The 27,507-nt window shown below is 37.5% G+C and overlaps 1 protein-coding gene across 4 annotated transcripts; it reads left to right on the top strand.

Moving 5' to 3' along the window:
- The first annotated feature begins 779 nt into the window (after nt 1-779).
- On the top strand, nt 780-22,344 carry sephs1.S (selenophosphate synthetase 1 S homeolog). Of its 4 annotated transcripts, XM_018255729.2 has the most exons (10): nt 896-911; nt 3,647-3,696; nt 8,133-8,391; nt 10,520-10,623; nt 12,912-13,019; nt 13,446-13,600; nt 16,771-16,861; nt 18,151-18,250; nt 18,794-19,006; nt 20,940-22,344. In XM_018255729.2, exons 3-10 carry the CDS (start codon nt 8,199-8,201, stop codon nt 21,152-21,154), a joined length of 1,179 nt encoding a protein of 392 aa, XP_018111218.1. In that variant the 5' UTR covers nt 896-911; nt 3,647-3,696; nt 8,133-8,198; the 3' UTR covers nt 21,155-22,344. The 4 variants fall into 4 exon arrangements, with proteins under 4 accessions (XP_018111216.1, XP_018111218.1, XP_018111217.1 ...); XM_018255727.2 differs by lacking the exon at nt 3,647-3,696 and having other exon boundaries at nt 780-911; XM_018255728.2 differs by lacking the exon at nt 3,647-3,696 and having other exon boundaries at nt 911-1,009.
- Nucleotides 22,345-27,507: the final 5,163 nt, after the last annotated feature.

The raw sequence follows: 27,507 nt of genomic DNA, 5'->3' as shown, positions 1-27,507 counted from the left end.
ACTTGCACAGAGGCCCTTTTTTCACATAACTAAATGCTTACTGCCCACTGTAAAAAAAAATTGCCAGGTACGGTACTCAAAATAATAAAATCCCGATACGGTATTTGTGCTGCATGTGGCCCAGTATGGATATGAATGTGGCCCAGCTTGAAACGATCGGTTCCCGAGGAAACAGTCATGTCGCAAAGGATATAGAAGGAGGGGGGGACTCTTCCCATTGCCCAGTTAGTAATAATAATATAAGTCTATTTAATATCCAGGTGTCCCATATTCCAGTATAAAGCCCCATCTGGTATTGTAGTTCTTTTTTGTGTATTTTCTTTACTGTTACAAATCAAAAGTGTTTGTGTATTTCATGTGTGGCCACAGACAATTTGTCTTTTTCAAATGTGGCCCAGGGAAGCCAAAAGGTTGGCCACTCCTGCCCTAAATGAAGAATGGGCAAATTGCAGGGCAGCCATTAAGTGGGTACATGTGGTACAGCTGCAGCCAGCGCCGTCATTGTAGGGGTTCCGGAAACTAGATTGTGTGGCCCTGTACGTAGGGGAGAGGGTCACCAAATGCTAGGGGAAAAGTGGGATTCTAAATGTAGAGCTATGATTAGATATGTCAGGCAACCTGCTATGTTTGCTTGCAAAGAATAAACTTGTTTCTATTACCCTTATCTATATAAACAAGTTAAAAGTAGAGATGCTTTGAGTTGCAGTGTAAGTTGGGCTGCAAATCTCAGCAATCAATCATGTAAGTATCAAGTATATACTGCACAGTGCACACTCTATGCAGCTGGCACTGAGCAATCCCCGCTGAGCTGATATACACACACTGGGAGTCTGGGACTGTGTTCAGCTCTCCGGCTGCGCGGTGCATTCTGGGTGCGCGAAAGCCTGCGGAGGGAGGCGGATGGAGAGCCGGTAAGTGAGAGGGAGGGAGGAGGAGCGGAGGGATCACAGGGGGAGGGGGTCTGCCGCCGTCGCTTAAAGGGGAACCGCTAAATCGGAATATAGATCCGGTGAGTGGAGTTGTGTCCCGTCCTAATGCGAACCCTGTGTGCGGGCGGTGAGATGGTGGGAGGTGGGGAATAGGCCGAGCCGCCTTTAAGGGCCGGGGGCACTGGCAACTGTTGGGTTAATTTGAGAAAGCTGCAGTAGACATTTTCCTTCCCGTCTGCCTTCACCGTGGGCCTGGAAGCCGGGAGTTTTGTGCCGGACAGGGACTGGGCGCCCTGTTCCTTTAAGGCGGCAATGGGGAGGAGGGAGCAGTGCGGGCCCGGGGCCCAGAGTTAAAACAAATGATTAGAGGCAGCAGTACACACCCAGTATGTGTCTATATACACCCGCTAGCCATGGATCCGGTTTGTGGCGCTGCAGCTTAACCCTGCACCCCCTGGAGCACAATAGTAGCTGTTGATGGCATGTATGCACCCCAATGTCCATATGTGCTGGGGCGCACCCTAGGCCTAATTTCTAAAGTCCGCTCTTTCCTAGTTGTACAGTTATACGACTCCCCACATGCCCCGGTGTTGTGTGGGGCTGGGGAGTCGCAGACTAGCATACCCAGTAGGCACTATGTTACTTGCCAGAAACCTGGCCTTTATAAAAGTGCTCACGTGTCCTATTGTCTTTCATTCACACCTTGGCCAAACACATCCCCCTTACCCAGCAGCACTGACAACCTCTTCCCAAAGTGCAACCACCTGACCAATCTCATGTTATATGATTAAAAGCCTTTTCGTTCTGCACACTAACATCTTTTTTTTTTTTTTTTTTCTTTCAACCCCACCTCTATTCCGTTTATTTACATTTGCCATTCACTTTCCCTTTTCTTCTCAGAGTTTCCATATTCATGGATATTGTAAAAGCCATGGATAGCCAAGCTGCAGCCTTGCAGTGTGCCTTCTGCCCATACCCAGTCATGGGGGTTTGGGCTTGTAGTGCAACTACAAATGGCCAAAGCCAGTAGTGCAGGATCTTAGGCAAGTGTCGTTACTGTTTGCCTGAATAACCCTGTGTATTGTATTCTTACTGTTGCTTTTTTTTCTTTTTGCCATCAGCTCCGTCGTAAATCATGAAGGCTTTTCCATATTTACATTGTTGAATTGCTGCTTTTGTGGTGTTGCAATTAGATGTCCTTGTGTAGCCCCTTCATTAGTTATTTGTGCTTTTTTATCTTGAACAACCTGCACCATTTTTTGGGTGTTTGTGTAGTTGTTATAAACTAGGAAGGAGGTGAATTTAAGATGCACTCTTTGCCAGATTCAGTTTGGAAGAACACCAAGCCATATATTACTCTAAAGCTTTAAAAAACTGAACTTGATCTTTTTGTAAGGCAATGTTTTGATTTGGATTTAATATGATTATAAATTAGCTTTGGATTTTTGATTTGCCCATGAGCAGACTGTATGACTGCCTGTCAAATCTGTCACCCAGGGGGCCCCATATGCTTGAACATCAGACTGTTGAGAATCCCTGAACATTAAACAAGTTATCCTTAAAATCAAACACCGCAAAATTAGGATATTTTCAGTTCTGTCCATTCTTCGTTGTGTAGCATTTTTCTATATATTTTTTTGCAAGTGATTACTCCTTTGCACTTTAAAGTGATACTGACACTAAAAAAATGTATTTTCAGAATATTAATCTACACACTTATCATTTTTTTGCTGATAGTACTCCTTTTGTAAGTAATTGTTACTTGAAGTTCATAAACCTGACCTGTATTGTCTACTTAACTTCTCAGAGTTTCTAATGCTAACGGACTACTGTTGCACAAATATGGCAGCCTCCTCGTACAGGAACACGGGGTTAAGAAGGGTAATGTAAAAGCATCGGGCATGCTTTTATGGCAAAATTATAAATAGCGTTCAAAGGCAATGGTATTATAGATATAAAAAAAGATCTTCTGGTGTCAGTATCTCTTTAAGTGTTACAAAATCCCTGCTACAGTATGGGCAAGCTATGCCGCGCTAATGCTTAAAGCTGCTATAGAGATTCACAGGGTACTGCACTAGGTACTGCTGCCCCTGCAGACCTCTACCTCATACATAACCTCTTTTTGCCTATGTTTTAAAGGCAAGTTGATAGTAGAAACAATCTTGAGTGCAGTAAATCCACCTTAAATCTTCAGCTGGTCGAACCAGGCTTAGAAATCTCTTTGGCATTATATGGCCACTAAAGCAGAACCCCCCCCCCCCTCAAATTTGTCATACACCACCTAGACGTTTAGAAAAAGCAAAATCCTCATGGAGATTACAAATCTATTTGTTCATCCAGTTCTCCGTAAATATGTTTGGTTAGCTGTGTTGTTGTGGTGTGATCATGGATGCACTGAGATGGGCTAACATGAAGGGGAGAATTGGCCAAATGAGTTGAATACGTCACAGCTGATGTTTACTGTACCAGTACCAAGGAAATTCTCTTCTTCGTGAATTTGTGTGCTTGGGCATCCTGAATGGCTATGTACCTTATTTAGTATGTGTTAATTTCTATGCTTTTTAGAAACACAAGATACTGTAGTTTTTGAAACTGGCACAAAGTATTTTTTTATATGCACACAATCTACAATCTAGCGAGAGCATTGCTGTTAGTACAGCATTTGAGTATCCCTGTAAAATAAATGGTGTTTCTCAAGTCGCAGTTCTCTCTTTCAGTTCTGTTGAGTCCTGAATGAGCTTCCTGCTTCCCATATATGGCTCACTGGGTAAGACTTTATGCATTAGAACTTTGCTGGATACATATTTTTCTGTGCAGTAGAATAAAAATTAAAATGAAATATATTATTAATATTGTGATTTTGCCAGTGATACAAATGGGTATGGCTGAGGTATGTGTATTGACTGAGTGAGGGAGGAAAAGTATTTTTGGCAGTAACATGATATTATTTGGATAAGTGATATATATGTAAAAAATGCAAAATATTAATTATGTCTCTATCAGACCTAAAATATTCAGGATATATGTTACAGAATGTAACTTCCTGAATTCCTGCATACTATCCTTTCTTTGGTAATGATATTAAAGTATTCATGCAGATGTGTGGAAGTTTGGTGGCTACTTTTGAGGGACATTGCTATATCTTTTGGGAAATTCTGATGTTACTTTTTTTTTAACTGTCCAGTGACCATTGCAGATTGATATTTGCTCTTAACTTCTCACCAGTTGTTCATATATTACTTTTATTTTACTGTTTAGTTTTACAGTAGAGGAAATATTTCAGTTTTTAAGTAAAGGATAACTGAAATTTTCAAGTCTGTTGCTGTTGTACTACAGTGTTATATGCATTTTTTACAGTGTTTAATGCCTAGTGCAAATGCTGATATTAATGTTAAAACCATTTGTGAATAATAAGTTTAGACTTAAAATTATACACTTAGAATTTTGAAATCTTTATTTACATTAGACCCACCAGTATTGCCATCCATTTTTTTGTGTTATTGAGTAGTAATATGTTGTTAGGCCTAGCAGTACTTAGAACATTGCAAGTGACTGGATCCTGCTGCACAGGTTACAGATCACACAAGCATGCGAGTTGGTCTACTTAGCAGTAAAGGCAGTACTTGATATTAAAGGAGACATTTTATGTAAAAAAAACAAGAATGTACAAGTGCATTAAACTCTTTTAGATCTAGAAGGAATGCGTTTTAAAAAGTTGTGTTTCTGGTTACTTTATTGAAAATTTCTCCAAAAACCCTTCTAGTCCCACCCATCTGTTCAACTTCCTGCTGCCTCCTTTCCCAGGCTGTGCAGGGGAGCCAGCGGCACTCAGCCCACTGTACTGTAGGATAGGAACCAATTAGCAGCGAGACTGACCTGATAGGGAACTGAAGCCTGTATTTGCGTGTGTGACTGCAGGGCTGTGATTGATTGTCCCCCTCCTACTCTGCTTCCTGCAGGGATTGTTGAGACACGCCCACCCCTCATTTGAAACTCTTGACAGGGACCATATCAAATTTATAGGGAGCTCTAATTAAGCAGCCATTTTTACAGACAATATTCATTTTGGGCCATCCCCATACAGTATACAGTATTGCCTACAAAATTAGTTGTTGTTTTTTTTTTTTTTTTTTTTTTTTAAAAATGTATCCTATATGTAAGGTGACCCTATTACTGACCGCATCCTAATGACAGAGGAAGCATGACTTATTTGAATAAGCAGCACATGTTTCTATTCACCTGTTTTCCTTTTCACCATTCACTCCTTGCATTATATGAGATGTTATGTAATCGTTTTCAATTGTTCAGTTACTATAGGAAAATAAATACATTTGCCTCAGCTAGAGTATTTGTAATGGCTGTAGTGATTTCTTATTTTTTTTAAAGTAATGTATAGAATTTGGCAAGCTTTCGCTTTTGTTTCTTATAAATGGTGGGCAGCCTTTTTACGACCAAAGTGTTAATTATTTGATTTTGGCTATATTTAAAAAGCCTACCTACCTCACACTGTATGGTAGATTTAAAGGGGTGGTTCACCTTTAAACAACTAGTTGGTTTCATATAAATCACCAGAAATAACAATTTTAAAGTAATTGAAAAAAGTCTTTATTTCTGGGAAACCACTGAATTGAAAAAAGTGTTTGGAAGGTGAACCACCCCTTTAAAGCAATATTGACAAGTTTCTATAACAATAATAGGAACGTGTCAGTATCAAGTAGTTACTGCACCCAGAATAGTTCCCCTGAAAGCCACCCCAGCCCCGCGAACCTTTTCGCAGCCAACCCGCTGACACAGCTAACTGATCTACTGCCTTGCTTCCGTGACGCTGGGCTGGGGGTGTAGCGTTCCTCCCATGGGCTGAAGTCCTTTTTTTTTTTTTTTTTTTTTTTTTTTTTATTCATAATAAGCCTATGGAAGGATCGTGCCGCCCCCAGCGCACAGAAGATCTTTTAGCAGTGTCGGATCAGCGCAGGTTCGTGGGACTGGGGGCGGCTTTCAGGGGAACTATTCTGGGTGTAGCAAATACTTGATACTGACATGTTCCTATGATTTTTATAGGAACGTATTGCTATCTCTTTAATGATGTAGCGACCAGTTATGGGTCACACAAGGTATGTTTAAGTCCATTGTATTTCATCCAGCCCAAGTATTTTCAGGTTAAAAAGTTCACATCTGTCCTGCTCGGTATTTCCCATTCATGTAAATGGGAATAATCAAAGGCAATCACAAGCCCTTTTTAATGGATGAAATACCCCTTTCTTGTTGTCAATCAGTGGAGTTCTTATTTGATGTTTTCAAATGTTTTTCATTTGAAAAGCAGTTCATGCCTTGCACAATTTGGCTAACTGAAGTCACTGGTTCACCCTTATGTTGACATTTAGTATTATAGAATGCCAATTTTCTAATTGGTCTTCATTTCCAGCTTTCAAATGTGGGTCACTAACTTCTTTTAGAAGTTAGTGTTACAGTTACTTTTTATAACTTATTTTTCTATTCAGGCCCTCTCCTATTCATATACAGGTATGGGACCTATTATCCAGAATGCTTGGGACTTGGAGTTTTTCCGGATAACGGATCTTTCTGTAATTTGGATCTTCTTACCTTAAGTCTACTAGAAAATCATGTAAACATTAAATAAAATCAAAAGGCTGGTTTTGCTTCCAATAAGGATTAATTATATCTTATTTGGGATCAAGTACAAGCAACTGTTTTATTATTACAGAGAAAAAGGAAATCAGTTTTAAAAATTATTTCATTATAATGGAGTCTATGGGAGACGGCCTTTCCGTAATTCGGAGCTTTCTGGATAACGGGTTTCCGGATAAGGGATCCCATACCTGTACCAGTCTTTCATTCAAACTGCCTGGTTGCTAAGGTAATTCGGACTATAGCAACCAAATAGCTACTGAAAACCCATACTGGAGAGCTTCAGATCAAAGGATAGGATAATTTAAAAAAAAAAACTACAAATAATTTAAAAAAAAAAGACCAATTGCAAATTGTCTCAAAATATTACTCTCAACATTATACCAAAAATTAACTCAAATGTGAACAACCCCTCATCAAAATATATGAAAGAAATATTTTGGCACATGTTAGATTTTTTTTTTTTTTTTTTTAGATAGACCATTGTAATCAAAATGCCTTTTTGATTTCACGCTGAGACTTCTTATTGCTTTAAATTGAAATTTGCTGCCTATGACAAAAGCTAGACCCATTAGACTGGAATTTAAGGAACAGTATAGTAATTAAAATATAATCTGTTCTTGCTCTATGCTAGTACAACAGGTGTGGTTGCTTCAGAAACATTACTATAGTTCATATAAGCAAGCTGCTGTGTAGCCAGGGGGACAGCCATTTAAAGCTGAAAAAGGAGAAAAAACACTGGTTACACAGCATATAACAGATATACTCTGAGGTATACAATGAGATTCTACAGACATTTGTTATATACTGTGTGCCCTGTGCTTGGATGGCTGCCCCAGCTTGTTTATATAACTATAGTAGTGTTTCTGAAGCAAACCCACCATTTTTACCAGTGCAGGGCAACAGTCCATAACACTTCATATTTTCTCTCTTTGCTCTTGTAATAGGAGAGATCACTCAGCAGGGACCTGTCAGTGGACTACTTTATGTTGTGCTTCTGAGTAATACTTATTGTATTGAGGCTTGACCTATGCGAAGGATAGGGTTTGTTTATTATGAGATCTTCATACTGGAGACAGACTTTGCTCATTAGAAATAGATGTAGAATTTGACTGATTTTGAATAAATCCTCCACAGTTTAATAATTTGTCCAACTTCGCTTCTTCCCAGAGGTTTTTCTTTTTTTTCGTGATTTACTAGTAATTATTATAACAAACAAAGCAACATCAATAAAGATGAGTGGTAAGCTCAAATCAGCAAAAATAAATTATGCTTTTTAAAGGAACGGTAAAACATTAGAAAAGGAAGGAAGTTGATCTTCCCAAAAGGTCACCTTGCTGTTTGTCATTTGAATAAAAACATGTTGTCAGTTCAGTTGTATTCCTGGTAGCTTTTATCATTTATAGCTGGGTTCCTTTTAAAATAAGTACTGCTGGATAACTCAGCCTGATTATTACATTTGAGAAACTAGTTACTATTTTAGTTACTTTTCTTAACTATGTAATGTAATTTGTTTTTAACAGATCAGCCTAATTTGTATTTATTTTAATTGACTAGGTTTGTTGGAGAGGCAATATTCGTTCGATAAGCACAAGGGGGGAATAAGTAATCTGGTCACAAGCCATGTCTGTTCGGGAGTCTTTCAATCCAGAGAGCTATGAGCTCGATAAGAGCTTCCGCTTGACTCGCTTTGCAGAACTGAAAGGCACTGGTTGCAAAGTTCCTCAAGATGTTTTGCAAAAGCTACTGGAATCTTTGCAGGAAAATCACTTCCAGGAAGATGAACAGTTTCTGGGTGCAGTCATGCCAAGGCTTGGTGAGTATGGGATATTACATTTATTAGATCCAAAGCCATATAGTAAAATAGGTCTACTTAGTAAGGTGCATCATTATTTTCACAATATAATGTTCTCTTCCTGATAATGATTGTATTTTTATTGGGTTATGTACTACAGGCACATGAGTAGGCAGGCCTCTGTGTGTTGCTGTTTGTTCTTTGCAGTCTTGTTGTTACACTATTGTGAATGAATCTTCCCCAAAAAGAGCAGACCTCACAGCTAGGAAAGCCTTCAATCCTTTTCATTAGTGATATTTCTTGTTAAGGCTTTCTTGCAAGCTAAATACATTTAAAAAAATGTACTCTTTAACAAAGAAGCAGCAATCAAGAAGAGAAATGAGAAAACAGAATAGTTCTAGATTGGGAAAGGCATTCAACAACCACCTACTTATTCAGAGAGCACAATGAACATCTAATAAGAAGCAGAACAAAAAGTACATGACCAAGGATCCAAGATTAGAGGATGGAACCTTAACATCTTGTTATATGCTTTGAAACACTATACTCACAGCTGAAAATGAAGACCCTGACTGAGTAACTTAATTATTAATTTAATTAATAGAATTTATATCTTATCATAATTATCAAGTCTTTGTTCTTCATTGTATTAGATGACGCTTATATAAAAACAAAGCCTGTTCCATTTGTACCAAAGAACTATGTCTAACATAGGTATTCACAAGTATTAAGTATATTTTATCTAGAACATTTAAGGTTGAGATACAGGGGTAGGTACATTATGTTTACACTTAACTTACATGTCAAAATACAAGGGGAGTAGTTCATGGCTTAAAGTATTAGTAGGGAAGGGTAACTGATCTGGCCATTATTTTCAAAGCTATACACAAAGACCCACTCAAAACAGTGCATTTTCTACCTAAGTGTAAAAACAGAATAATCCATTAGTACCTTCTAATCAATAATGTATATTCTTTTATTTTATTAGTCACTATTTAGCCTGTAATTAGGGGTAATTGTCATACTTTTATCTAGAAACATATTCTAGACTGCCTTCTCAGTTGTGGTATATCTAGTTGGCATTACAGGCTGTTTGATTGGATAGAATTATTGACAATTTAACTAAAACATCAATTCGGAAGTGCCCAGGTGGAAGCGAATTGCTGTACCAGCTACACTGAAGGGATACTGCGTTAACCAGACCTCTGTTCTCTCAGGTGTTTGCACAGCAATGCAAAGTAAAGATTACTTTTTGAATTGATCTTACAAAGAAATGTAATATGTCTGGCCTTCTTCCAAGTAGTTCTCATACTCTAAGGATTATAGAACCTGTTTGCCCATGTGTTGCTTGTAAATAACCTAGCAACAATGATTTCAGACCAGAATATGCACACAAACAGAGCTACAGGCCCCACATCCCACCATTAATTAAACAAGCAGTCTCCAGTGTATGGACTTCTTATTATATCATTTCGACAACTCTACAACATTTGTACCAAGGAATTCAGTAAATCACAAGTATTCAAAAGTACTTAGGAACAGTTTCTATATAACATTTGTAAAGGTTGAGATCCAGGGATAAGTTTTAATGCTTTATAGTTTAATGCTTATAACTGGACCCATTTTGTATTAGTTGTTAGTTAGTAATGCATTCTTTGCATTCTTTGAGCTAGAGCAATATTCTTCATGAATGAGATTAGACTCACATTCTTGAGTAGGTGATGATACTTACTAAAAGTTCAGGTTATTTTTGTGGATGCACTGATAAATACATATAGCAGTAATGTGTTGCCGTCAGTCATTAGAGTAATTAAACTTATTTTTATTTTGTAAGTCCTGGATTGTAAAGTATTAGAATTTCTAATCAAGAGTCACAGAGGTTACCTGTTCCTAGAATAAATACAGCCATAAAATTTACAGTTGTCCTCACAGCAATGTCAGGCATTTTGCCACAAAAAAGCATCTCTGACAGTAATAAAATACCTGGTAATTTATATATTTTTATATAATGTGTGTGTGTGTGTGTGTGTGTGTATATATATATATATATATATATATATATATATATATATATATATATATATATAATTTTTTTTTTATATATATATATTATTTTTTTGTTTATTTTAACCCTTAACTTTTTCTGTAGGAATTGGCATGGATACATGCGTCATTCCATTAAGACATGGTGGCCTTTCTCTAGTTCAGACAACAGACTACATTTATCCTATAGTAGATGATCCTTACATGATGGTAAGTAATGGTTTGTAATGCATATAACAGGGGAATGCAAAGGAAACCTATTAACAGTACATGTATCCCTTAATATCTTGGACTTAAAAACGAATAAATAACCAATGTGCATTGCAAAAGTGCTTAGAATAGCGTCCGCATCAATTTTATATTCACTTATTTTAAAGGTTTACTTATCCTTTTTCAAGTTCTGTGAAAAAGTATTTATACTTTAAACGATTCTGTGAGTTGTTACCGTATATACTCGCGTATAAGCCGAGTTTTTCAGCACCCAAAATGTGCTGAAAAACTTGACCTCGGCTTATACGCGGGTCAGCTAAATCCCTGCACATACCGTAGCCAATCCCTCCACACACCTCCCTCTCCCATAGCGCATCAGGACTGTCTGTGACTGACTCCGGGCGGCGATCGTGACAGTCGGTACGGTACCTTTTTTCTTTTACCTACCCAGTACATGCATGAGTAGCCGAGCTCAAATGCTTATTAAAAGAATAATCTATTTTTAAATTTCGTCTGTTCAGTGCCCGGACCAGATATTCAAAACCTCATATTTTCAGGGCAGCAGCCCCTGAACTTTAAGTTCTCTACAACAGTCCAAATGTCTGGTTGTTCTACCCTGGGAGCACGTGACAGCCGGAGTTCCTAAACGGACTGGGTTAGGCGTAGCCATATCACTGGAAGATAAGTCATTTGGGAAGAAAAATGAATATTATCTCCTGAGGATGGCAGAACAGTAATTTCACAGCGGTGTCAGAATCCACATTTTGAAATCTGACATGGGGCCCCTAGGCTTATACACGAGTCAATAAATTTTTCCAGTTTTCTTAGGTAAATTAGGTACCTCGGCTTATACACGGGTCGGCTTATACACGAGTATATACGGTACTTAAAGGGGACCTGACCTTTCACCCACACATAAAAAGCTGTATAATAAAAGTCCTTTTCAAATTAAAAATTTTTTACGAAATCATCCATACTTATTATCAACTTGTTTAAAGGGCAGCTTTATCAAGGGTCAAATTGAAAAATCGATTATTTAAATAAAATGACAATAAAACTCCCATCACCTAGAAATTCGACCCTTGATAAATCTGCCCCCAAGTCTCAGCTGTTGATCATATATTCCCTGGCCCTCCTCTAGGCATAGAGGTGGGTCAGGCAATTACTTTCAATTTCCATTCAGCACTTCCTAGATGTCACTGCACTCCTTACATCCCCCCTCCCTCCTTACCATCCAAATGTGTAGCCAGTGCATAGGCATCAGTTCTTCTTCTGGCACATAAACAAGACTTTGGGATGATGCAAAGCTTGCCCTAACAACAGTGTCCACAAAATGGCACCTTCTTTCTTTCTGTGCTTGGGAATTCCAAGACTAAAAAAAAAAAAGGTTTAAATCATTTATATAGTGTAGGTGTAGTTTATTTTGCTTGACTAATATCCTAAAATAGGATTTGGAATTACTTCTTAAGGTGACAGATCCCCTTTTAACACATTTTAGATTTTTAATATATACTTATTGCATAAATGGTGCTTGAAGCAAAATTTATACATATATCTAACCTGCACCAGTTCTTTATACCTTTGCAAATAGTAACAAAGCTAATCAATTATTTTTTTGTAAGGTATAGTGCCTCAATATTGCAACTTAGCAACTATACTGCATTGTGCAAAAAATAATGAAAAAATGGCAATTTACTCAATAACTGATTATCACAGCAGCTAGTACATTAACACAGTAGCTGTTGAAAAAATGTTGTCCATCTTATTGTAGAAGTGTTTCATCTAAAGTGCCCTCCGTGGAATTTCAAGCATGTTTGATGCCATCAAATTTCAGTGTTGTGGTCTTGCTTTGACTAGGCAGTTCCAAAGTTTACACTTCCTATTGATAACTAATTTTTGGTTGAATCACATTGCGTGATGTGTACTTGTCTTGCTGAAAGACCCAGCAGCATTTCACAATCACTAACTGATTTGGTTTCTTCCCTGATGGTAAATTACTCTGGTTCAGATGCAGGAAAATATTCCTGTACTGTGGTCTATAAGTAATCTGGACGATGATATACCTGTATAAAAATGTAATTGCACAAAAATGCATCACTGGGCAAAAATGTGTCATTTCATTAGCAAACAATTTTACAATTTACACTTATTAACAGAGATCACTTGTCATATTTTAGTATACAAAAAAGTCCACTTATCCAGCTTCCATTTTAGGGCCCCACCATAAAGCTTCTCATTAGGAGTAAAAATGTTCGATTGTGACCAGCTTGATTTTTTTTTTCTTCTAGGGCCGAATAGCATGTGCAAATGTTTTAAGTGACCTGTATGCCATGGGTGTTACCGAATGTGACAACATGCTGATGCTCCTTGGTGTCAGTAATAAACTGACTGATCGGGTAGGTGTTTTAGTTTAGCCATGGTAAGAAAATCCTGAGTGTAGAATTGTATTTTTAGGAGATAATCATAGGTACCTTTTACACCTAAATTATTATTGTTATAAAAAAATATGTATAATGGTATTTAGGTTGCCATTAACAAAAAACTGATTTATTTTAAAAAAGACATAACCACATTTCTGGTTACATAGGTGGATATAGGTTAATATATTTCACCATTCAAACACCGTGTGACGAAAACAACACAGTTCACTAAAAACAAAATGTAGGAGTGTACCACAGTTCATTCAGTATTACTTAGTCACATTATTTTGTATCAGACATGAAGTATTAAGAAATAATTGGGTACTTTGTGGTGTGTTCTAAAGAAATTGCTTCAAATTAAAATCTAGAAACAAGAATTGTTAATCTCTCATTCCACTGCAGGAAAGAGACAAAGTAATGCCTCTCATTATCCAAGGATTTAAGGATGCTGCAGAAGAAGCAGGCACATCAGTTACCGGGGGCCAAACCGTACTAAACCCATGGGTTGTTCTAGGTGGAGTTGCGACTACAGTCTGTCAGCCTAATGAATTCATTATGTAAGTTTACATGGTTGTGGCAATCGGGTTTCTTCCCAGATTCACATTTTTATACTAGTAGAGGATTTTTCTAAAACTGCAGCAAAGATAATAGGTAGCACCTCCCATTGATAAAGATAGCAAATTAATGGTGTGCAGGGTCACATGACGTATAGAATTGAAGTGCAAGAAGGAAAAGTGTGTCCCATGTCATTGCACCATCCCATTATTTAGTCCGAGATCCCAACCATATAAGGTAAAACTTAACTTTTATTAAATCAACTAAATTAACACGAGAAGAAATGAATAAGAATTAAAAGCAAGGTTAGGTAGGGTAGCTGTATCGACACGAGGTCATCAGATTTTTCTAAAACCTCTTTAAACTATCAGGGGATAGTTCTGTTACAGTACATGCTAAATTTACTGTAGTACTATAGCAACCTGTACCATATGGTTCTCTGTATTTAATTGATGTGAGTAGAACCAAGGAGTCTGCTTCTCTAGGGGACACAGTCTGCTGGGGGTTTGTTTAAAAAGAATGATTAAAGCTTTCTTTTCTTTAAAATTACTCCTGCTTTGAATTAATAGTAGAGGATATGATCTAAAAGTAGACCTCTGGTGACCTCACCATAAGGGGTGTCCTTTGCTTTTAGTAAGGCCACTACAAATCCTTGGTGAAAACGACAACCATAAATCCCTTAAAATTACTGAAAACAGCACTCCAAATAACATACCTTTCTCTCTCCATTTGAAATATTTTGTTTCTCAGATGCAAGCATCTGAACTGCAGCTATTTTTATATACTTCCTTGTCTATTGTGAAACTCTGCCCCCTGAGCTCTCCTTTTTTTTTTTTTTTTGGACTGTGAAGACCCTAAAGAGGTGCCTACTGCACATGGCTAAACTAAACACCATAGTTCATGTGCTTAAGTGAATGACTTTTTTGTGTCAGTATCACTTAAGGATTTGGGGGTATGTTTTGTATTATGTTGGTAAAATAAAATATACTGGGGCTCATTCATAAACACTGGGCTAATTTGTACTTGGGCACTAACCCATATCAACCAATCAGTAAGTGGGTTTTTTCAGCCTGCTGCATGTTCAGCAATGAAAGCATACCTCTGGTTGCCATGGGTTACCGGCCAGGTGCAAATTTGCCCAGTGTTTATAAATGAGCCCCAATTAGTGGCAGTGTGTTTCTGCACTTTGCACTCCCTGAAATATTTATGCTAATTTTGTCAATGGACTGTTGGGGTAAAATTAAAAATGTAATTCACCTCTTCTTGCAGACAAGTGCTAACTTCTCTTTCAGGCATTCTTATTAGGCAGTCAGATTATTTTCAAAAGAGGCTGAATTGGTAGAGATGATGCCAATCCAGATTGTGAGGGTTTTGCTCATGCTTGTTCATTCCAGCTCGGATATTTCATGACTTATTCAAACAAATGTGTTTTATTGCTGTGGATTCTTAAGGTAACAAGCAAATATAACTTGTCAGGCTTTAAACTTTTTTTTAATGTTTATTTGTAGTTTAATTATCCTTGTCCAGTTTATACAAACTGACAGTTATGTTAGGGACCTCACGAAGAGCCTGTTGCTGTCCTTTGTGGAGGTAAAACATAAATTGCCTACTTGAAGTGGCTCAGTTGCCAGTCAGTGTTGGCCCAGGTACGGCTAGATTTAATCTACGGCTAGATCTTATTTTAGCGGTTAGCTGCTTAATTAGGTTTATGTCTCCTTGCTGCTGCTTTTCCTCCACAAATTAAATCTCATTCATGTTTCCTCCCTGTTCTTTTCTCCTCTCATCACCAATATGCTTTTCTTTTTCCCTAACTGTCTATCTTGCAATTTTTTTGCAGTCTTAATTTTAAGCTTTTGATTTCTCTTTCCAGTTTTGCTGTCCACTTTCATTCTGGAGGGTTTTTTTCCTTTGGCTTCCCTTTTACCTTCTTCTTGATTCTTTCCTCCTTACAGCAGTTTTGCTTCAACTTTCCCCATACACTGTTTGTAGTTCTCATGTAATTTCTGGTCTGTTATTGTGACACTCGCGTACTGGCAGGCAAAAGGACACACAGAAAGTTTTGTTTTCAGCAGATTCATCCCCTTGTCCAATCCCCATGAGGTTCCCTTGTTTGAAGGTATGTGAGCTGAAAGAACAAGCATATTTTCAGACAAGGTAGCCACTTAGGGATTAGACACACTGAAGAGGATTCATACTGCTTAAAATGTAACTGATCACTTTGCTGCTTAATGTTTTTTTCACTATGATCCCACTTCAAAAAAGTAATTGTTAACATTTGAGAGCAGCTGCATTTTTATCTCTTATTGCTTTTCCAATATTTACAATGCTCTTTTATATTCTGGTTTGCCATTGTCTTTCTTCTTTTCTCAACGTTGGGCAGGGCTGCTGGTCGCAACAGAAAATCTGCAGGCCCACTCTCTAAACAATGTTTCCTTTTCTATTCACATTGGTTGGTCATTTATAAATCTTGCGCAGCACATATTTATTTGCAAATGGTTGTATTGCACGTGTTTTTTCCTGAATGCTAAAATATCACACTGCTGTACCCAGCTTTGTTTTTGTTTTTTTGCGAATTCACATTATGCACAAATATTTGCGAATGGCTTGCAAATGAAATGGGTGTTTGTGGCCTCTGTGCACAGTTGTTCGACTGTTTTCAACAATTTTCTGAATATTTCTGAATATTTTCTCCACCACCAAATTTGTGCTGTAACGCAAATGCAGCGATTCTGTTGTCATATTAAATATCCCGCTTTATAAATATAACTGTGCGCAGGGCATATGTGTTCACTGTGCAAACCATTCTGCACTGCACAAAGTTAATAAATGAGCCCCAGTATCTCATTCTTTTAATTACTTCTCTTTAAATTTTTCTTCTATACTTTCCTTCATTTCTCCTCTTTGTTCTCATGTATAAATGTGGAATGGCCATTGTATATGCATACAAGCCAAATAGTTGTGTTGACACCTGGGCTGATCAGGACTTTTCCTTCTATTGGGCCAGTCTAACATTGGTCTTACTGGGGCATATCATCAGCCAATGGAAAATGGCTGCACCTGCCCTATAGGTTGCCAGTACCCTGTTCTTCCTTATTAGTAATTGTTTCATAGACCATTTTGTTCAGTGGTTGTACAGTGATTTCATAGTGTTGGTCTGCCTTTTTTTGTGCAGGCCAGACAATGCTGTACCAGGTGATGTCCTTGTGCTAACCAAACCTTTGGGAACCCAGGTGGCAGTAGCTGTTCATCAGTGGCTAGATATTGTAAGTATGTGGTTTTTTTATGTCTGCTATATAAGAACATGACATGGATTTTGGTAGCTGATGCATACAGAACTTTTGCAGGAGCTTAACAAATATTAAACTACACTACCCCAATCCATTTGCTAACTTTATCGCTGGGCTGTTTTACCTTACTCCTGGATGTTCTTGATAAGGGCTTGCTCATGCTCATTAGCATAACATTTTCTGATTTAACTCAACTGCACATGCATGCACATCTGTCAGTCAGCACTAATGACATAAAACTGCACCAAACGTGGGGTTAAAAACTAACCTGGGGAAAGCCACCTGCAGTTTGGCAGACTCTCCACTGCCTTCCGTCTTCAGCCCGGTGCTTTTAGCTGAATTTCTGGGGGAAAACAGACAATGTAGCAGGAAGCATGCAAATAGAAAAATTCATATACTTTTGCAAAACTAATCTAAATATGTTTTTTTTGAGCAATTTTCTCATTAAGCCATGCCGAGGGGGGAGTGGTGTGACCCCATCACTGCTAGCTTTTGTAAGTTCAATGATACATTGGTACACTTTGTGATTTCACATGCTTTTTTACTAGAGATGCTCAGAATCCAGGTTTACGTTTGGGATTCAGGAAAACCTGAGCCTTTTTCAGCAAAGTTCTGCTGAATCAAAGAGCTTGCCAGGACCAATCCAAACTGCGAAATAAGTAGCAGAATGAATTCAGCAAGTTCAATGAAAGTGTTTATCACCACTTGCCCTAGGGCAATAGCACACAGAGTGTTTTGTCACCTGCATTTTATGCAGCTACAAAATGCCTTGGCAATGCAATAATAATGAAAGGTAAAAATAAATCTTAAGGCCAGCCTGACAAAGACAGTGGAGACAATGCTAAACCTTGCAGGCTGATTCATCCTAATTAGGAGGTATGGCAAGAAGTTTCATTGGCCAATTGCCAGTGATGCCAGACAACCCCAGTTATGTCACACTCCAGTTGATGGTTTCATTTAGGACAGTAACAACCAGATAAAACATTTTTATTTGCAACCTAGAAACAGGAAGATACACTATAATTCAAAAACAAAATAAAGAACAATTAACAGATGCTTTAAATACATGCTAAAAGTTAATTTAAAGGCAACAATAAATGTTTAATTTTGTCTCAAATATACCATTTGTCTTATTGGCTGTCGTCTTTATTAAATAGGCATGATCGAGTCAAGGGTCAATAAAACTAGGTTTATGTACTTGCCGTAATTCAACATCAGTCTTAATTTTTCTAATACAGAATGTCAATGTTTCTTGCACTTTATAGCCAGAAAAATGGAATAAAATCAAATTGGTGGTCACCCAAGAGGATGTAGAGTTGGCATACCAGGAAGCTATGATGAATATGGCACGACTAAACCGAACAGGTAAGCAGTGTCAGCTGAGGCACACTTATTTGTCCAGAACATAGTTGGATATGGTCCCAAATTATTATTTATCTAACAAAGTGGATTTACTTGTTTTTGATTTTATCAATAAAAACCCATCTTATAAGGTCAGTTATAGATTTGTATTTAATTCCCTTTGTAAACTTGTCTATATCATTACACACATACAAATTCATGCATACAGATGCACTCTTAATACAGGTAATTGCAAAAGGCATGACATTTCAAATAGATGGATCATTCATGCAATGCAGAGATAAATGGGTCAGTTGCACTACCTTTCTTTTTCAATGGTCTGAAATAGGTCAGTGGTGCATGCTATTATTTAGGCTAAGTAAATGTTCACAGTGCATTAACATTGGAACAAAACCTTCCCAAACATTACAGACCACCTCTTTCTAAGCCAGAACAACTCTATTTTTGTTGTTTTATTCTCCATAAAAGGTGTATATTAGTCAGTTTATTTTAACTTCTGAAAGAGATCTATGGAATTTAATGAATCTTATTTTCTCATTTTTTCAGCTGCTGGCCTCATGCACACGTTTAATGCACATGCTGCAACAGATATAACAGGGTTTGGAATTCTAGGCCATGCACAGAACTTGGCTAAACAACAGCGGAATGAGGTTTCTTTTGTCATCCATAACCTGCCTGTGTTGGCCAAGATGGCTGCTGTCAGCAAGGCCTGTGGAAATATGTTTGGTCTTATGCATGGATCATGTCCTGAGACATCTGGTGAGTCTGCTCGCCATACAGTATTTTTTTAACAAAAACTGTTTGTATATTATAACAGTATTATTGAATCTCCAATTTATACAAAGTTCATACTTTTCAAATGTTAACTTTTCCCCAAATTTGTTTTTGTTTCTGCTAGTTACAGCTAGCACCAGCAACAGCAACATAATTTTTTTTTTTTTTTTTGTCACAAAGAATGGTTTGTAGATAAGCTATTAAAAGAAGTAGGTTTACAAAAGTTTTGGCCACACAATGTTATACAGACTAAAATGATGGCATAGGCAAAGACTACACTGATTTTTTTTCCCCACTGCCTTGAAGAAACTGGTGGGTGGGCCTCTCCAGTTATGATCATACAAAGCAAAAAAAGTGTATGTACAGTAACATAGTAAGTTAGGTTGAAAAAACACACACGTCCATCAAGTTCAACCTTTTAACTCTATTTTAACCTGCCTAACTGCTAGTTGATCCAGAGGAAGGCAAAACTCCCCCATTTGAAGCCTCTCCAATTTACCTCAGAGGGGGAAAAATTCCTTCCTGACTCCAAGTTGTCAATTGAACTAGTTCCTGGATCAACTTGTACTATGAGCTATCTTCCATAACCCTGTATTCCCTCCCTTGCTAAAAAGCCATCCAACCCCTTCTTAAAAAACCCTACCCCCTAACTTATAGACCCTCGTTCCACCAGCCTAGTTGCTACCCCGGGTAAATGCCCCTAAATTTTACTTACCCCTCCGTGCAGATTCAGGGCATCGGAGTTCACGGTGGCCATCTTCTTTTTATGTAATCTTGAGTCCTCTGGCACTTCTGCCATTTCTGTGACTTTTGGCGCATGCGCAGTTGTTTGGGCCTGGCAGACAGCTCCAACTGCACATGCGCTGATACGGCAAGAAGATGACGCACTGGGGTGTTTTCTGAACAAAGATTTTTAGCGAAGCCGTATTCAGTTGTATGGCATTAAAACAAATGTGAAAAACTGGCTGTGCAAAAATTTGTGTACCCTTGTAATTTGGCTAATTGCAATGCATGTAACTGTTCAATACTGGTTACTGGCAACACCAAATTGGTTGGATTAGCTCTTTAAGACTTGAACTTCATAGGCAGGTGTGTTTGATTTTCCTCTGAAGAGTGACAGCATGGAATCCTTAAAGCAACTCTCAAAAGATCTGAAAACAAAGATTGTTCAGTATCATGGTTTAGGGGAAGGCTACAAAAAGCTATCTCAGAGGTTTAAGTTGTCGGTTTCAACTTTAAGAAAGGTAATCCGGAAATGAGAGGCCACAGGCACAGTTGCTGTAAAACCCAGGAGCGGCATAAGCGAAGGAACATCTTGCTGCAGATGGTGTATCTGTACATCGTTCTACAATTCAGCGCATAGTGACGTGGTGCTGAAGGTGTTACTGAGACGTAGTGAAGCACCGCTCTCGCATACTTCTTTAGGACTGAAGGTGTCAATAGTCATACTGACGTGCCAGTACAGTAAACTTAAGAAGTATGCGAGAGCAGTGCTTCACTACGTGTTCGTAACACCTTCAGCATCGCGTCACTGCGTGCCTGTACGTGTCTGTAGCTAACACCTTCAGCACACAGGCAGCAGTATAGACCAAGTGGCACTAATGTGCCCAAATATTGCTGCTACGGCTACGCAATTCCTTGTTTAAATGAGTCAAATGATGTTAATGGTTCAAAGAATGTCAGGCTGAATGGTCAGCCCCCACACATTTTCACCTCACCAAATCTGGCCCTCTCTGCAAAAAGTGTGGACACCCCTGTTGTATGCTGTTTATTTATGGTTTTGTATGTATCAGTTTTAGAAGACTTCTTCTCTGGTTTGTAAAACTAAGTCAAAAGGTAATGGTAATGAGAATTGTGTGGTGAAATGATTTTCTTTTATTAACTTTTCCTTACCTCTCTTTACACTCTTCTTTAACAGGAGGTCTGCTTATATGTTTGCCACGGGAACAGGCAGCACGTTTCTGTGCCGAAATTAAATCCCCTAAATATGGAGAGGGCCACCAAGCATGGATTATCGGCATCGTAGAAAAGGGCAACCGCACCGCCAGAATCATAGACAAGCCTCGAATCATTGAGGTTGCCCCTCAAATTGCCACTCAAAATGTAAACCCCACACCTGGTGCTACTTCTTAATCTCGGCTTTCCTACCTTTTTTTTTTTTTTTGGTTAATGTTTGTTTTGTTTTTAAATAGACCCTATTCCATCATACAATTTAAATAATTGTAAAGAAAAAAATATATATATATAAATATATATCAATGTGTCTGCCCATTTCGAGACCTTGGGTCAGTTTTATGAGTGGGTATGGTTTAATAAGTAAAAATCGGTTTGCTTTTTTTTTTTTTACATTTTTAATTTTTTTTCCCCCCTTTCTGTTACATAAACTGAAGATGCACCTAATCTCAAGGCAGCTTCTGAGTTGAAGAATGATACTGTTATCTGAAAAGCATTGATTCATTTTGAATCTATAGACACTTATCTCTTGCCGCGTAGGCTCTTTTTTAAAGGTGCTTTCACTCAGCACAGACATTGCCATTAGTAGTGTCAAATAAGCAGTTAGTGTCTTCATATATATATATATATATGTATTTATCATTATTCGTCTGACAATGTTGAATGCCTTTGGAAGCTCATATGGAAAGGCAATAAATCAGTTGTGGGATAGAAGGGTGCATGATTCCTTTTTAAATTTGACTAGTTTTTTTTTGGTTTATTTTTGTTTTTTGCTTGGGCTTCCGTAGCCTTTACTCTTCCACTACCTTACATTGCTTAGTAATGCACTCCTTTCACTTGTCACTGCTGGATATATATTTACCTCTGCATAGATGAGTTGTAAGAGTGCTATCTTTGCTTAGAAAGCACTTCTGTTTAGGAAAATATTTTTTCCTCCCATATTTACAGTACATTAACAATTGTTTTCTTACCAGTAGCACATAAGAAACTCCTTTGCAATGTGGTTAAATGTGTTACAGGACATAATTGCAGAGCACAGGCAAAAACTAAGATTGCCGGTGTCACTTAAATTCAATAATTCTAAATGTGTATACATAAACACAAAACACTTTTTAAGTATAATCAATAACTTTTTTGTTCTGTGCTTGATAGTGTTTCATACATTTTTATATTTTGTATAGTGATTACATGCCTTTATATGTTTTCTTTATAAATCAGCAACTGTTAAATAGTTGGTAGCCATTTTCCTTTCCTACTTTGGTGCATGAGTTTGTGATCTATTAAAACAAAAATTGACATTGCCAACATTGCAGCTTAAACTCCAAACTTGGTATTCAAATAAATATTTAATTTTTTTTATTGCTCTTGTACAAGCTGGTTCAGTCCCCTTTCTTATGTCTAGCAACATATATATGACATATGAATTGAAATTAGTGTGGACCTATAGTTCTTAGTATTGCTTACAGAAGCTTGTTTTTGGCAAACACCTTCAATTATTCCTACTTAGAATACAAATGCATTTTTCCAATGCCAGATAAGGTGCTTTGCTTTCTGTATCCAATTTAAGTTTGTATAAGGAAATTGGTTTGTGTGGTTGTTGATCCTCCATACTTACCATTGTTTTTTATAATGTAGTGCCCACTGGTGAGCTGAACACTAGCATCTTGCATTAAAATATATGCTTTTGACAGCCACAATGTCAAGGGGTTGTTGATATTGCCTTACAACACTAGCTGCTACCGTAGGTAACATGTTGCAATATATTCCAGCTGGCCAGCTATATCAGTTATCCCAGGTCTTGTGAGTCCTACACTTAACATAAACCTGATTCCTTTGCTGCATCTAGCTATCCAAGATTGCAGTGGAATAACCTAACTGTAGATGGGAATGATGGGAGCTACAACATGGAGCTGGCCACTACTCCTGTATAAACTATAGCAAAAAATGAAAAGGGATTTTTTTTTGTTTGTTTGTGCTCACCATTAAACCATTAGGTGGAGGTGCAGTGAAGGTGTGACGACTTACAGATAACGAAAAGCGATTCTCTGCACTCTCTATCAGTTTAAGGGTCAGGGCATCCCGTTGGCGGGATGGTACTCCGAGAGATTTGTTGACCGAAGCTGCCTCAAGAGGAAACTTCGTGCAACTTGGAAAAACTGATCGCCCTGGGTGCCATCCCACCAGCTATTTACATTTTAGCTGGCGGGGATGCAGTTCAGAGAGATTAGCCGCCCCAAAGAAGGGGAGATTTGTCGATTGCCGACTAATCTCCCAGAATCTGCCTGTGTGCCCTAACCCTAAGGTGTTTAAAATAATCAAATTACTCTTCACTCTCCTGTACTCTGTCTGTTTCTCTTCTTTGAATGACCGATCCAATATATCTTTTTTTATTATTTTTTTTCTGTTATCCAGAATGCTCAGGACCTGGGGCTTTCAGTATAATGGATCTTCCTGTAATTTGGTAACTTCATACCTTGTCTACTAGAAAACCATATAACCATTAAATAGGCTGGTTTTGCTTCCATTAAGGAATATCTTATAATAATAATAATAATAATAATAGTTTGGATCAAGTACACGGTACAGTTTTATTATTACAGAGAAAAAGGAAATCATATTTTGAAATTTGGATTATTTGGATAAAATGGAGTCTATGGGAGAGGCGTTTTTGCGGAATTCGGATCTTTCTGGGTAACGGGTCCCATACCTCTATTGGATTTGTCAATGAAAATTTGAGTGCCTACATGAATAGGAACAGAGAAACATGCTGAGAGGGTTAAGATAAAATGTGATTATTCCGAATGATACAAATTCTTAATTGATTATATTTAAAACCTTTTTGAGTATGACGAAGCTCATATTAAATGTTCAATTTTGTGATAGTTTTCATTGAGACATTTTGTGCATTAAGCTACTGCCCACCCCTTTAAACACAAAAAGAATTGTTTGTTTGTATATTGCAATATATCGAAGTTGCAGGTAAATGTTGGTCCCTAACTGAACCATTCATCCTTGATTTTACTTCTCCAGCAAGGAAACTGTCTTTTAGATGTTTGCTGTTCTAACTATACAACCATGCCCTCTTCCTTCATAAGACATTGATACTACATGAGTCTTCTCACCGTCAGTTCTTCAAATAAATATTTACATCCTCCTCCCATCATTTTGTTGGGTTACAACCAGTAATTAAATTAAAATGTATTTTGGCTTAGCATCTGATTTACATAACATACTTGAAATTTTAAAGCTGCAAAATATTTTTTTGTAAATAAGCATGGCATGACAGTTTCAAAATAAAGGTATGAGATCCCTTATCTAGAAAGCTCTGAATTCTGGGAAGATCATAGCCCATATACTCCATTTTAAGCACATAATTCAAAAATGTTAAATGGTTGTCTCTGTAACAATAACATAGTGACCTGTACTTGATGGTAACTAAGCTATACAAATCTATATTGGAGGGAAACAATTCTATTATGTTTATTTAATGTTTAAGTGATTTTTAGGATGGTGATCCAAATTACAGAAAGGTCCCTTATTTGAAAAATGTCAGGTCCCATGCTTTTAGGATAACAGATCCCATAGCAAAATAATCTGTAAAAAAACAAATCTTTGTACAGTTATTCCAAACACAAAAAGGTAAGCAAGAACTAAAATATGAATATCCAGCAATGGGCCTATCAAAGCTCTGATTTGAATCGATCTGTCAATTGGGTATGCACTTTAAAAAAAAACAAAAAAAAATTTGCAGCCAAGGATGGTTTTACCAAGTGTTGACATGATGAACATTTATGCAATATACAAATGGCTGCTCTTTTAATAAGTTTTGTGTCACAATAAAAAAAATATTTTGCACCTTCAAGTGTTGATTATGGTATGTAAATCATATGATTATTATCCTTATGAAATCCATTTTAATTCAAGGTTGTGACACAAAAAAATGTGCCAAAAGACAGAGGGGTAATTAATTTATACATTCAACTGCATGTATTGCACACACCAAGTGTTGTGTGCTTTCCCTATCAACAGGAATGTTACTTATAGCCACAGCAATTACAGATATGTTTGTCTCCAATATTAATAAATATACCCCTTAAGTTGTATCTTGCTGATAATATAGGATTCTCCTGTGCTCGACACACCCACTTCACAAACTGTAGGTTTAAAAAATGCGGTTATTTTTAAACCAGATGTGTGACCACGGTGTATAACGACAAAATACACTTGGACAGCATTCATTTTACTTCATTATACAATTACTTCATGTACAAAGAATAGTAAAGTTACATTTTAAGGACAGAAATGGGTAATACATATACCCAGGGTCAAGAGAGAGAAAAGGTTGATTTCTTGTTGTGTACAGCCAGAGAATTGATGATATCTTGACAGTGTGTAGAATCCATTTATACGGGAGTGGGATATTCAACCCGACAAAAGATGGCAGACACTCGCAGATCCCACAGACAGACTTGTAAAGGTACAGAGAACTTAATTTCAGACGTAGGTTAAAAACATAGCCTAACATGTTTTGTGGGTTTGTGCACTTAATCATAGGCTAAACAGAACAGACTGGTACACAAAATATATACCCCAGACCCACCAATCACAAGAACACATAAATCAATCAGACAAAAAAGGAGGAAGGACGTTAAAAACAATGTGAGGTACAGTATATGTGCACAGAAAAAAAGCAAAGGCATCTGAGAGCAAATTTATAATAAATTATTCATAATAGCAGGATACATCAAAGTTACAATTCAGACCATATGGTTCAAAAAAAAAAATTTGGTCCGAAACATATTCATAGTAAGTTATTCATAATAGCAGGATACATCAAAGTCATTATTTAGACCAGTGATCCCCAAGCAATAGCTTGTGAGCAACATGTTGATCTCCAACCCCTTGGATGTTGCTCCCAGTGGCCTCAAAGCAGGTGCTTGGTTTTTAATTCCAGGCTTGGAGGCAAGTTTTGGTTGCATAAAAAACAGGTGTACTGCCAAACAGAGCCTCAATGTAGGTTGACAATTCACATAGGGGCTACTAAATGACCAATCACAGAACTTATTTTTCATGCTAGTGTTGCTCCCCAATTCTTTTTACTTTTCTTTTTACTGAATGTTGCTCACGGGTTCAAAAGGTTGGTCTCCCTGATTTAGACTTTCAAGTTGTCTTGTCCTTAATGTAAAAAACATTTCACTTCTCTTTTACTTAGTAGTCTGGACAAATGAACTCCTCTAGGATCCAGGCCAAACTTTTCCAAATCTATCAAGGAAAGAAAAGTTGTGTTGCCCTTAGAGCAATCAAAAAAGTGCCTCTATTCCCTTTGATGTCCAATACATGCACTCGTATATGTTCTTTCAAAGATCTAGCAATTTGACCTATATATCGTTATCCGCATTTCTTACACGTTAATAAATAAATTATATTTTTTGAAGTACAATTTATATATTGTTTAATATGATCGCTCTTATTAGTTACTGAGGATGTAACGATTTTTCCACTGATACATAAGTACGTTCGGCATCTTGTAGAACCCCATCTTTACATACCATTACTACCCAGCCAAGCCAAAGTAGTAGGTGTTTCAGATATAATCAAGCTGGGAGCCAAAACATTACCAAAGGTATTGGCTCTCCTGGTAACAAATTTGCACCCGGTTTTTTTAAAAACAGTATCAGTCTGGTGAATGGGAAAATTCTTCATTATTCTTTTTATACAGGAAAAATAGGGACTATGTGTCAAAATACATAGAGGTGCCTCAGATTCAGAACCCACAGTGCCTGTAACAGACACCAGAGGGAGAACTAACCTGGCTTTCCTCATGGGCCCTACATTTCATGAAAATTTTAGTCTAGGGGGCACATTTACTAAGGGTTGAAATATCGAGGGTTAATAAACCCTCGAATTCCACCCGCGAAGTAAAATCCTACGAATTCGAACATTGAATTCGAAGGATTTACCGCAAATCCTACGATCGAATGATCGAAGGAAAAATAGTTCGATCGAACGATGAAAAAAAACCTTAGAAAAGTGATGGGGAAGGTCCCCATAGGCTAACATTGTACCTCGGTAGGTTTAAACTGCCGAAGTATGTAGTCGAAGTTTTTTTTTTAAAGAGACAGTACTTCGACTATCGAATAGTCAAACGATTTTTAGTCTGAATCGTAGTCGAAGGTCGTAGTAGCCTATTCGATGGTCGAAGTACCCAAAAAAATACTTTGAAATTCGAAGTTTTTTTACTTCGAATCCTTCACTCGAGCTTAGTAAATGTGCTCCAACGTGTTTTCATGGCCCTCCCAAAGGCTTCAGTTGAAATATGCAAGTAGTACCACCTGGAGAGCAAACAATCATTTAACTCAATGAATTTAGAAACAAATTTTTTTATATAACAATATTTATATAACTAACTATAATGTGAATTTTAAATGATTTCAGAAGCTTCCATCCAGCATGTAGACCATGAGTCATACGTGGAGTGAATTTTTTAACTACTTTTTAAAGTGAATCTTACGATGGCCATACACTAGCAGATT

Source organism: Xenopus laevis, chromosome 3S (genome assembly GCF_017654675.1).
Source record: "Xenopus laevis strain J_2021 chromosome 3S, Xenopus_laevis_v10.1, whole genome shotgun sequence".
Lineage (NCBI taxonomy): Eukaryota > Metazoa > Chordata > Amphibia > Anura > Pipidae > Xenopus > Xenopus laevis.
The sequence above is the reverse complement of the archived record's forward strand: the minus strand, read 5'-3'. Positions and strand labels throughout refer to the sequence as shown.

Coding starts and splice junctions, on each gene's coding strand:
- sephs1.S (XM_018255727.2), top strand. CDS start 8,199: ATGTCTGTTCGGGAGTCTTTCAATCCAGAGAGCTATGAGCTCGATAAG. Junction 16,862..18,150: donor TTCATCAGTGGCTAGATATT/GTAAGTATGTGG, acceptor TGCACTTTATAG/CCAGAAAAATGGAATAAAAT. Junction 19,007..20,939: donor ATCATGTCCTGAGACATCTG/GTGAGTCTGCTC, acceptor CTTCTTTAACAG/GAGGTCTGCTTATATGTTTG.